This window comes from Bos indicus, chromosome 11, assembly GCF_029378745.1.
Source record: "Bos indicus isolate NIAB-ARS_2022 breed Sahiwal x Tharparkar chromosome 11, NIAB-ARS_B.indTharparkar_mat_pri_1.0, whole genome shotgun sequence".
Classification (NCBI taxonomy): Eukaryota; Metazoa; Chordata; class Mammalia; order Artiodactyla; family Bovidae; genus Bos; species Bos indicus.
Window position 1 is genome coordinate 71,978,958 of NC_091770.1, and position 12,211 is coordinate 71,991,168.

Sequence of the window (12,211 nt, forward strand, 5' to 3'; positions counted from 1 at the left end):
ACTTTATTTACAAAAACAGGCAGCAGTTGGACTGACCTACCAACATAGTTGACTGACCCCTGGACTTCTCTGTTTTGGTTGTGGAAGGGATTGGTACACAGTTATTCTAAGATAGGATCCCTTCCCCTTGATCCACATGCATACAACTGGATCCTAATTAATCATAAAATCAAACTTCTTTATGCAAATCCTTTCTGTTTTCGAGCTAAATCTACATAAATCCTGTCAATGTCTCTTCCATGCTATTCCACTCCTATGCCTGCTTTCCTGTAAAATTGATCCACACAACCCATCTTCATACTCACAGAGTCCCACCGAAGCGCCGGTGACAATCACCCTCTTCTTCCCAGCAGCCACCTAGGAGGGGAGGCCACCAAGAGGATTCCAGATACAAACCTACTGTGAGGATGTCAGGGCAGGGATTTGGGTGGGGGAGGGGTGGGAGAGGTGGGGGATGGGCTTTGGCTGGATATTGGGGCTTTGATGTTCCCATGGGAAGGAATGGACAGAGGTCTCTGGCTGAGTGTCAGTGGAAAACACAGACCTTCTTCAGTTCCTCAATCCTGTCCAGGGCACTATATTCTGTCCCCTCCCTAGAGGCCACCACAGACCTAAAAGGACACATGCAAGGTCAGTGGCACTGCTTGGGAAGCAGCAGCCTATGGTTTATTAAGGCTGCTCCGGAGAGGAGGAAATGAAGGGGAAACGACCACTGAGGAGCACCTCCTATTTGTTGGGCACCATGATGAACACTCGGTAGGGGTGAAAAGCTTGAAATACCTAGGAGGGTTAGTCAGGCAACAGAAGAATGCAAAGTGGAAAGCAAACTGACACAATCTCTGCCTAAAAGCATTCAAATTCAATTTCTAAAAGACGTTCTTCAGGTCAAGCACAGTAGTCATAGGCCAACTTGGCTTACCTGTCGCCTCCTGCATTGAGGTAGGTTTCTATCCTAGACCTTTCATCAGCTGGTTAAAGGAGACCTGCCAAGGGGGAGACAACATGAAGTAGTAAAGACAGGGAAGGAACAATTATCTTGGGTTCGCAACACCTGGAAAGGAGAGGCTGTATAATGATTCTCTTAGGTTAGTGTTTAGCCAGTGCTGCTTGGAATCTGACACTTAAAGACACTGCTTGGAGACGACTGACTGGGGGTGTGTGGGCCATAGAGACACTGGCAATGGACTGGTGGGGCTCAGATGGGCTTGGAAGAAATGGGGCTCTGTAGCAAGATCTAGCTTTCAGAGAAGAAAGAGAGTCAGAGCTGGAGGGAGTCTGCCTGGGAGTTGAGCCATGATGAGGTTTATGGTCCTGAGGGTCACCCCAAGAAGGCAGAGAGAGCAAAACCGGGGACTGAAATACTCACGGACATGAGGAATGCCATCCTGCCAGAGGTGCCCCCTCCACTCAGCACCACCAGCCCCCCACCCACCCCAGGCTCCTGAGAAAAGAAAAACGCCTAGGTCTCCCGGCCCCAGCCCATTGGGGAAAGTATGCTTTCTTCTTTGTCAGTAAGAGAACTCTCCTGTTATCACAAAAGTGAACAGAACACACAGAGTGCCGTGCAGTAGAAAGAACCTTGGATTTGAGAAACTTCATTCTGACCCAAAACTCTTGCTTAGCTACTTATTCAAACCCTTACTTAATCCAAAAAAGGACTGAAAGCAGCTTTGTCCTAGATAGGTAGGTAGGTAGATAGAAGTGCATTATCCAGCAAGTATTAGTTGGGTGTATTTGGGCAAGCTACTATGGGCTTCCCTGGTAGCTCAGTTGGTAAAGAATCTGCCTGTAGTGCAGGAAACCTGGGATCAATCCCTGGGTTGGGAAGATTCCCCTGGAGAAGGAAATGGCAACCCAATCCAGCATTCTTGCTTGGAAAATCCTATGGACAGAATCCTATGGACAGAGGAGCCTGGTGAGCTACAGTCCAAGAGGTTACAAGAGTTGGACATGACTTAGAGACTAAACCACGACCACTATGATTATCTTAAGTCTTCGTTTTCCCATCTGAAAAAAAAAATGGAGATAATAACACCAATTTTACAGGTTTTTGTGAAGCTAATGGATGTGAAAGTGCATGGTCAATCATAAAGTAGTATGCAACAATATTTATTATAATTACTATTGATTGATAAGATGACAATAAGGATCCAAGAGGGAGGACTGGAAGAAAGGAGGACTAAAGTCTATAAAAGTGAAACAAGAAAATAGAAATGTAGAGGGAAACACAGATTTAAGCAGGGAGGAGATGGAAAGCTGGTACCTTCAGCACTTTCTGAACTTTTTCAGCCACTTGTTCCATGGTGGTCAGAGTTGACTCGTTGTAAAGTCGCTGGAGGCAACAGGTAGGCATCAGCAGCCAAAGAAAGGACAGTGGACTGGGGGTGGGGGGTGGAGAGGCTCTCAGGGTTTCAAAAATAAGGAACCATGGCCTGAGAGGGCAGAGGCTGAGGTGGGGTTGGGGCTGGCGTCTTTATTTGCAGTGTCCAGGGGGTGGGTCTGGGTCACCTGGTATGTGGGCATGACTTGCCCCTCCTCCTGGAAGAGCTCAGCATCACATTGCATTTGCTCAGCATCAGCTTTGTCCAGATCCCGGGTCAATGATTTGACTTCGCTGTGATTGGCAGGGCTGCCTCATACCCAGACGAGGAGAGGGAAGCGGGGACAAGGGTAAGGGCAGGGAGCCAAAGCTTCATTCACGCCTGCTGGAGGTGGGAGTGGCTGCAGGCACAGTGTTGAGACAAACATACACACATGCGCGTGTGTGTGCGCGCGCGCACACACGCACGCACACAGCATTTAGCCGGCAGTTGGTACTCTGGGCCTATCAAGGAAAGAAAATCAGGGAGGAAGATAGGAAGGAGGGCAGGAACAGCAGAAACTCAGGGGGAAGGGAAGCCTAGAACAGACAGGATTCTAGGAATCAGCACAGAAGGCCAACATGGGGAAAGTGTCTCACCTCCCACTTGCCAGGCTCCGGGGTCTCAGTCACAAGTTGAAACCATTTTGTGCCCGGCATGGTCTGATGCTGTGGACACACTGTCTTGCGTGCCTTTTCAGCCACACAACCCCTTGTGTCACACTGACTGTTCTTCCAGTTGGCAGGGCCTTACCTGAAGCACAATCAGTTCAGTTGCTCAGTGGAGTTCAGTTGCTCAGTGGAGTCCAACTCTTTGTGACCCCATGGACTGCAGCATGCCAGGCTTCCTTGTCCATCACCAACTCCCAGAGCTTGCTCAAACTCAGGTCCATTGAGTCAGTGATGCCATCCGACCATCTCATCAGGCACAGTGATAATGAGGCACAGTACCCTGGCCTCTCTGAACACCCTCCTCTGAACACCTCTGCCTGCATCCTTTCCTGATCACTAGTCCCCCAGCCCTCTGGTCACCCCCAGGGAACTCCCCAGGTCCCTCTCTAGAGGCACCCAGAGTCCCCAGCCTCTGCTTTGCTCCTGAAGAGGAAGACCCAAGGTTCATTACTCTTGCCCTTCAGACAATGGCCTCTTCTCTGGGAGGGCCTGGAGCCTGGAAGGACAATACTCAGGCCCAGGGCAGAGAGAATTCCTGGGCATCAGTGCTCTGGAACTAGGTGCATCAGGAAGCCAGAGATCAGGGTCCTCAGGGTCAGCAAAGGTCAGAAGACCAGGTCACACAGTCCTCCCTGATCACACAGTCCTCCCTGCCCCACATACTCCATTTCACTCTCCTCTCAGAAAGAAGGCAACAGAAGCTTCAGAGCCCCAGGGGTGCACACGCTGAACTGGATATTACAGGGGAAAGGGCCACAGAAATAGAAATACTGCAGTGAGAATTAGAAACCAAAGTATCTGCCCTAAATACAAGTTTAGCCAACATTTATTTACACTGAACAATGCACTTTTCACATACAGTATCTCATTTGATACGTTAAGAAGATGATATTGAAAAGAATGAAATAATGCCATTTGCATCTAGAGATTATCTTACTAAGTGAAGTAAGTCAGACAAAGATAGAATCTTATACGTGGAATCTAAAAAGAAAATGATACAAATGAACTTACAAAATGGATAAAGACTCACAGATAAAGAAAACAAACTTATGGTTACCAAAGGGTAAAGGAGGGGAGGGATAAATTAGGAGTTTGGGATTAACAGACACACACTACTGTAAATAAAATAGATAAACAATAAAGACCTACTATATAGCACAGGGAACTATATTCAATATCTTGTGATAACCTATAAAGGAATATATATTAATGTGATACAATGAAGTTGCTCAGTCGTGTCCAACTCTTCATGACCCCATGGACTGTAGCCTGTCAGGCTCCTCTCTCCATGGAATTTTCCAGGTAAGAGTACTGGAGTGGGTTGCCATTTCCTTCTCCTGGCAACCCACTGCAGTATTCTTGCTTGGGACAATTCCATGGAAAGAGGAGCCTGACAGGCTACAGTCCATGGGGTCACAAAGAGTTGGACACGACTTGACTGAGTGACTGAGCACACTGGCACATATACATATATATATATGAATCACTTTGTTATACACCTGAAACTAATACATTGTAAGTCAACTATAATGCAATTAAAAAAAGATGATTTTATTATATGTCAAGGTTGTATATTGTCACCCTGCTTATTTAACTTCTATGCAGAGTACATCACGAGAAACGCTGGGCTGGATGAAGCACAAGCTGGAATCAAGATTGCTGGGAGAAATATCAATAACCTCAGATATGCAGACAACACCACCCTCATGGCAGAAAACAAAGAATTAAAGAGCCTCTTGATGAAAGTGAAAGAGGAGAGTGAAAAAGTTAGCTTAAAACTCAACATTCAGAAAACTAAGATCATGACATCTGGTCCCACCACTTCATGGCAAATAGATGGGGAAACAATGGAAACAGTGACAGACTTTATTTTTCAGTTCAGTTCAGTTGCTCAGTCATGTCCGACTCTTTGCAACCCCATGAATCACAGCACACCAGGCCTCCCTGTCCATCACCAACTCCCGGAGTTTACCCAAACTCATGTCCATTGAGTCGGTGACACCATCCAGCCATCTCATCCTCTGTCATCCCCTTCTCCTCCTGCCCCCAATCCCTCCCAGCATCAGGGTCTTTTCCAATGAGTCAACTCTTCATATGAGGTAGCCAAAGTACTGGAGTTTCAGCTTTAGCATCATTCCTTCCAAAGAAATCCCAGGGCTGATCTCCTTTAGAATGGACTAGTTGGATCTCGTTGCAGTCCAAGGGACTCTCAAGAGTCTTCTCCAACACCACAGTTCAGAAGCATCAATTCTTCAGCGCTCAGCTTTCTTCACAGTCCAATTCTCACATCCATACACGACCACTGGAAAAACCATAGCCTTGACTACATGGACCTTTGTTGGCAAAGTAATGTCTCTGCTTTTGAATATGCTATCTAGGTTGGTCATAACTTTCCTTCCAGGGAGTAAGCATCTTTTAATTTCATGGCTGCAGTCACCATCTGCAGTGATTTTGGAGCCCAGAAAAATAAAGTCTGACACTGTTTCCATTGTTTCCCCATCTATTTCCCATGAAGTGATGGGACCAGATGCCATGATCTTAGTTTTCTGAATGTTGGGCTTTAAGCCAACTTTTTCACTCTCCACTTTCACTTTCATCAAGAGGCTTTTTAGTTCCTCTTCACTTTCTGCCATAAGGGTGGTGTCATCTGCATATCTGAGGTTATTGATATTTCTCCCGGCAATCTTGATTCCAGCTTGTGCTTCCTCCAGCCCAGCGTTTCTCATGATATACTCTGCATAGAAGTTAAATAAGCAGGGTGACAATAAACAGGGGCTCCAAAATCACTGCAGATGGTGAATGCAGCTATGAAATCAAGAAACGCGTGCTCCTTGAAAGAAAAGCTATGACCAACCTAGACAGCGAATTAAAAAGCAGAGACATTACTTTGCCAATAAAGGTCTATCCAGTCAAAGCTATGGATTTTCCAGTAGTCATGTATGGATGCGAGAGCTGGACTGTGAAGAAAGCTGAGTGCCGAAGAATTGATGCTTTTGAACTGTGGTGTTGGTGAAGACTCTTGAGAGTCCCTTGGACTTCAAGGAGATCCAACCAGTCCATCCAAAAGAAAATCAGTCCTGAATATTCATTGAAAAACTGATGCTGAAGCTGAAACTCCAATACTTTGGCTACCAGATGCAAAGAACTGACTCATTGGAAAAGACCCTGATGCTGGGAAAGATTGAAGGCAGGAGGAGAAGGGGATGACAGAGGATGAGATGGGTAGATGGCATCACCGACTATATGGACATGAGTTTCAGCAAGCTCCGGGAGTTGGTGATGGAAAGGGAAGCCTGGCGTGCTGCAGTCCATGGGGTCGAAAAGAGTAGGATACGACTCAGCAATTGAACTGAACTGATAATTCAATTAAAAAAAAAAAGGTGATATTGACATGCTCATTTTTTAGATGATGAAACTGAAGCTCAGAGAAGTTAAGTTAGTTGCTAAAGATTACACAGCAGAGAGAACTGGGACTCACACCCAGGTTCTCACTCCAGGTCTCATGCTCAACCAAAGCATGAAATAATTTAAGGATTTACATGTTTATTGAATAAATGAAGTAACTAACAAATTGGTGCAAATTAAGAATAATCTCTCTTCACACAGTGTTATGAGATTTTTAAAGATCGTTCCCCAATATTGTATCATTTGATCCTCACAGCAGCCCCGTGAGGTTTTGCATCCTCTGATTTACAGGTGGGAAACCTGAAACTTAGATTAACCTATTTGCCTAAGACCACACAGTAAGTCGCAGAGCTGAGACAGGTCGTCGCTCTTTAAATTTCCCCTATAAACCCAAAACCCTTAATAATCGCTGTATCTCCAGCTATTAACATGTCAGACACATAGAGAAAGCTCTATAAATATTTGCCTAATAAGTGGAAGAATGAATGAGAGAAGGAAGGGGATCAATATCAGATCATGAATGGGGAAGAGACTTAAAAGCTGACGCAGTCTACAAGTAGGAGATTGTCAAAATAATTATTATCTCCATGACTCTGTCCCCTCGCGCACCGAAGGTGGAGTTCCTCTTCCCAACTTGGCTAATTCCATCTGGGGAGGAGGGGCCTCTCAGATCCCGAGACCCTCGCACCTGCGTCCGGAGGGACGTCCCTTCCCCCCGACCCCCCTGCGGGGGCTCAGCAGGCGGGAGCCGGGATCAGGAGGGATGGGGGGCCCTAGAGGCCGCCAATGAGAGGGTCGTGGGAGGAGCCCCGAAAGAACCGGGTTGGGGGGGCAGTGATGACGGCGGCGAGAACCCCAGCGGGGCGGGGCGGGCCCGCACGTCCCGGCCGGGCTGCGGCTGAGCGACCGAGGCCAGCTCTGCAGAAGACGGCGGCTGGCGCGCCGGGACGGTCACATCGCGCTGCAGGGGCCGGCGGGGGCAGCCGCACTGCCTCGCGCCCCGGGGACCCAGGCCAGCTGCCAGGCCGCGAGGGCACCGCCCCCTGCTCCCGGACAGACTGCGCGGCCGGTCGGAGCTCTGGGGGCTCCGGGGCCCCGCGGCCCGCACCCGCTACGCCTCCGCTCTCTGCCCGCAGCTCGGTCCCGCGCTGCCCGCCTGGCCGGGCCCGCGCCGGGATGGGGTAGGGACAGCGCCACGGAGTCCGCGATGGGCCGCCCTCTGGGCACCGAGCAGCCCCCCGAGGCCTGACCCACCGCGAGGACCGGCGGAGGTGGGTGTGGGCAGAGCAGAGGCGCGAACTGAGGGCGCCGGGGTGCTGCGGGGGTGGGCAAGGCAAGGGGAAAGGGGGGTTCTGGGGCTGCTGTGGGGTGTGGGGAGCAGGGAGAGCAGCTGCCCGCTTGTGCTTTCTGGCAAGTCCTTGACCCCCGCCCCCCTCCCCCCCCCAACTCCTGCCACCTCCAGGAGCCCCGCCTGAATGTCAAACGGATGCCCGGGTGCCTCCCAGCGGACTCGGTGGGGACCATGGCTTCACTAATGCCCCTCTCCCCATATCTAAGCCCCACGGTCCTCCTGCTGGTCAGTTGCGACCTGGGCTTTGTGCGAGCAGGTGAGTAAAAGGGGAGCAGGTGAGGAGTCACCAGAGCTAGTCTGGGGGTGGACCCTGGTAACCTGTTCACACACTGGCGCCCGTAGACCGGCCTCCGTCTCCTGTGAATGTGACAGTCACTCACCTCAGAGCCAACTCGGCCACTGTGTCCTGGGACGTCCCAGAAGGCAACATCGTCATTGGCTACTCCATTTCCCAGCAAGTATGAATCACCCTTCTGCTGCCCCAACCTGTGTCCTTGGATCTCTGAGCATTCCCTCTGGTCACCGCCCCCCACCCCCACCAGCTCCCCTCCCTGCCCTGGGAGACATGTAGCTGGGGTTCCCTGGCTCAGGCTACCCTTCCCACCCCAGTCCTCCAGAGTTCTTGGGTGTTCAAGAATCCTGGGCTAAGCCTTGTGGCCTGGGACCAGGGTGAGGCTGTCCTCCTCTCTCATCATCTCCCTGCAGCGACAGAATGGCCCTGGGCAACGTGTGATCCGAGAGGTGAACACCACGACTCGGGCCTGTGCTCTCTGGGGCCTGGCTGAAGACAGTGACTACACAGTGCAGGTCAGGAGCATCGGCCTCCGGGGAGAAAGCCCCCCAGGGCCGCGGGTGCACTTCCGAACTCTCAAGGGGTCTGACCGGCTACCCTCCAACAGCTCAAGCCCAGGTGAGAGTTTCGATTATTCCTCACCCCCTAAAGCTTTGGATTCTCTGAGTGTTTACCTGGTCTTTGGCCTCCTGTTTACTTCCGCAAAGCAAGCAGCAGTCTAGCTTAGATGAGTAGAAGGATGATATAATTCACTGTACTGCCAGGAAAGGAAGGAAAGCAGGTTGGCAGGAGACTGAGTTTAGACAGGCTGGTAAGGAATTGTTTGGGGGGAAGGGCTTTAAATCTTCCTTTTACCCAGCCTCAGTTCATTGCAGCTGCAGCCTGCATGAGTGAGCACCTGACCTGCAGCCCTCCTGCTGTTTGGTCTCTAACCACCTGTCCACCAGCAGCTTCCCAGAGAGGGGCTACCAGCAACGGTGCTGCGACAGGTCTACACTGGCTCTAATCCCCAGCATCTCCATCCTGAACTGTCTACACAGGCATAGCTCTCTAGTTGCTCCCCAGAACCTGGGGTCTGTCTTCTTTTCCTTCTCAGGTGACATCACAGTGGAGGGTCTGGATGGAGAGCGACCACTGCAGACGGGGGAGGTGGTCATCATTGTGGTGGTGTTGCTCATGTGGGCTGGTGAGTAAGCAGCTGGATGGGGCATAGTGGATTGAGTGGGGCTGAGTGAAGGTGGGAGTTGGTGAAGGTTGTCAGGAAAAAACAGGGTGAGAACAACGGTGTGGGGAGATAAGCAGGAAAAGTTTGAAGAAAGGGAGAGGAGGCTGTTGGGAGCCCAGAGAGGATGATGAAGAATGTAATGTGCATGGGAAACAGGAATTCAAAGATTTTCTTCTTTGATTTTCTAGAAACAGTGGGTATGTCACTGCCCTTCAGGGCTATGAGTGGGGAGGTCAGGATCAAGGCTCAGATTGTATGATTGTGTTTCAGCTGTAATCGGGCTATTCTGCCGTCAGTATGACATCATCAAGGACAATGACTCCAACAACAACCCCAAGGAGAAGGGGAAGGGACCGGAACAGAGTCCTCAGGGAAGGCCAGTGGGGACAAGACAGGTGATGTGGGGCCAGTGAGGGCGGGAAGGGGGTTGGGGGTTGTGTCTAGAAGTATCGAGGGAAAGGGAGAAGGGTCATAGAGGGGCAGGAGAAGAGGGAGAATGGAAATTTGGGATGGAGGAAACTATCACTTTCCTGAAATTAGAGACTCAGGCCATCTTCTTTCACAGAAAAAGTCACCATCCATCAATACTATTGACGTATGAGAGAAGAAGCAGAACCAGAAGACGGATGCACTAATAATCTGGGGCTGGGGCTGGGGTCAGGGAGAGCCCAAGATGGTGATCTGCCCAAGACTGAAGGATCCCACAGTTTCCCAGAGGGTAATGGCATTCCCACAATCTCAGGCCTGGTATCCATCCTCTTTCCACTGTGAGCAGGGCCAGAAGGTAGGTCTGTTAGGCTCTGAGCCCCTGGACCTGGGGAGTGGATATCAGATGGGATATATCCTTCCACCCCCCAGGTCCAGAGGAGAGTCACTTGTTCAACCCTATCCCATTAGGTCCCAAATGGGGCCCCCATTTCACCTGCATCAGGACCCTTGGCATCCCCAGCTGCCCCCACATCTTGCCTCCGGGTCTCAGAGAGCAGTATTTCTGTGGGTACTCCCCCTCCCCAAGAAAATAAAAAGAACTGTCTGGGTCTGGAGGCAGACGCTGCACTGCACTACTCCAACGTCTTCCATGGAGCCTCAGGTGCTCCCCCTCTCACGGGCAGCCCCTCCAGCTGCTGGTGGTCTCACCCCTTGGACATTTTTCCAATAAAGGTTCTTGGACAAACTGCAGCTGACTGTATGCAATACTGTCTAGTATGCTGAAAGACACTTCTCCACTGCCTCTCCCCTGACCACAAGGGCCTCTCACACCACCACTACCAACTTGACAGGAGCAGACTCTTATTTGAAGGTGTTTGCTTTGATTCTTCAGTCTAGAATGGGTGGAGAGGGGCCAGAAAGGGGCATAGAAAACTAGGGCCCTCGATTCTTTTGCTTTATTGGGTAAGAAGGAGGAGCAGGGAACAAAAATGGAGGATATAAATTCTTTGTGCACCAGTGGAAAATAAAGTTATGTTACATGAGAGGGCCAGGAGCCTTTTTATCTTCACTGCCCACATTGGCAGCCCAACTCTTCATCATTTATTCCACTGACTTCATCAACCCTGAGCTAGTAATCAGTAAAGGACTGAACAGGGTTTTGGAACAAATGAAAGATTAATGGATCCCCGGGGGGCAAAGTGTTCCTCTCCTGTGCATTTCTGTGCCTATTTTTCCCTGTCCTTGCTTTCCCTTTTGTCTGTCTGTATGTCTCTCTGTTCGTTCTGCTGCTGCTGCTAAGTCACTTCAATCGTGTCTGACTCTGTGTGACCGCATAGATGTCAGCCCACCAGGCTCTGCCATCCCTGGGATTCTCCAGGCAAGAACACTGGAGTGGGTTGCCATTTCCTTCTCCAATGCATGAAAGTGAAAAGTAAAAGGGAAGTCGCTCAGTCATGTCCGACTCTTAGCGACCCCATGGACTGCAGCCCACCAGGCTCCTCCATCCATGGGATTTTCCAGGCAAGAGTACTGGAGTGGGGTGCCATTGCCTTCTCCGTTCGTTCAGTCAAAGCCAATAATAATTATAAAGAATAAATGAGTTTATATTTACCCTCTGCCATTATATCCAGAGGAGCATTCTGGAAATAAAACTGGGGTTGGAACTCTCCTGTCAAAAGAATTAGAATTTGGGCTCTGGGGCCTACTTGTTTCCTGTGAAAATAGGGACTGTCCTCCACTTTTTCCCAAGTTCCAAGGGGAGGTTGGTGCCAGTGAAAGAAATACCTGTTGACATCTGTGACCACTAAGGGGGAAAGACTTCAGAACCCAGAATCTTTCTGGGCAGCACAAGCTACACTGTCTGGAAGGTAACCGTCTTCATGTGATCAGTCAACATATGACCCTCCCAGTTCCCGTGGAAACTTATGAATAACTTCCCTTTTCTGCATCTTGATCACTCTACTTTGTTATAAGAAGTTACATTAATTACATCCTCTGAAAGGAACCCCAATCCAAAGTCAAGAAGTAGTTTTGATACTTATCCAAGCTCCAACCCCGGTTATCACAAGACTAAATCTGTTAGGTGAGCCAAGGGTTGGTCTGCCCTCTGCCCTAAACCATAAAAGCATCCTGATCTAAGCAGCAGTCTTAACCCCACCGTTTTTCAGTTCAAAAGTAGGGTGCTTTACCTCCCTCTGACCACTGGTTCCAAAGCACATTTCTCTCAGACTCTGGATACATCATTTCTGGGGATGAGAGTGTCACACGGTATATAGTAGCATGGCACGGAAATAAGGAGCTAGACACTGAGAAGGAATTCAAAGGGTGTATAAACGTACCAGGCTCTGGCTTGAATCCCAGTTCGTCCTTAAACCTCTGTGTTAGGTTAGACAAGTAAGCCCTCTAATCTTGAGTCTCCTATTATGTAAAGTGGGACTAATAATGTTATCACTGTCAAAAGGTGGCTTTGAGATTAAG

The 12,211-nt window shown here is 49.7% G+C and overlaps 2 protein-coding genes across 2 annotated transcripts in view; one reads left to right on the forward strand and one right to left on the reverse strand.

Annotated features, from left to right (window-relative positions):
* The window catches only part of GCKR (glucokinase regulator), a 72,554-nt gene that overhangs the window by 25,994 nt on the left and 34,349 nt on the right, over positions 1–12,211 (reverse strand). The window contains 9 exon segments of the mRNA XM_019969736.2: positions 306–357; positions 545–611; positions 920–950; positions 953–983; positions 1,367–1,441; positions 2,264–2,332; positions 2,509–2,603; positions 2,606–2,646; positions 2,958–3,113. Coding sequence (XP_019825295.2) covers positions 306–357; positions 545–611; positions 920–950; positions 953–983; positions 1,367–1,441; positions 2,264–2,332; positions 2,509–2,603; positions 2,606–2,646; positions 2,958–3,019 — 523 coding nt within the window. The 5' untranslated portion in view covers positions 3,020–3,113.
* On the forward strand, positions 7,331–10,483 carry FNDC4 (fibronectin type III domain containing 4). The gene is made up of 7 exons (XM_019970508.2): positions 7,331–7,707; positions 7,899–8,043; positions 8,130–8,245; positions 8,493–8,697; positions 9,176–9,265; positions 9,575–9,699; positions 9,870–10,483. The coding sequence occupies exons 2-7, from the start codon at positions 7,923–7,925 to the stop codon at positions 9,903–9,905; spliced, it is 693 nt and encodes a 230-aa protein (XP_019826067.1). The 5' UTR covers positions 7,331–7,707; positions 7,899–7,922; the 3' UTR covers positions 9,906–10,483.

Bases quoted from the DNA above. Each gene is read 5' to 3' on its own strand.
- FNDC4 (XM_019970508.2), top strand. From the start codon at position 7,923: ATGCCCGGGTGCCTCCCAGCGGACTCGGTGGGGACCATGGCTTCACTA. The intron at 9,266-9,574 runs GTGAGTAAGCAG...ATTGTGTTTCAG, and splicing joins GGTGTTGCTCATGTGGGCTG to CTGTAATCGGGCTATTCTGC. The intron at 9,700-9,869 runs GTGATGTGGGGC...CTTCTTTCACAG, and splicing joins GGCCAGTGGGGACAAGACAG to AAAAAGTCACCATCCATCAA.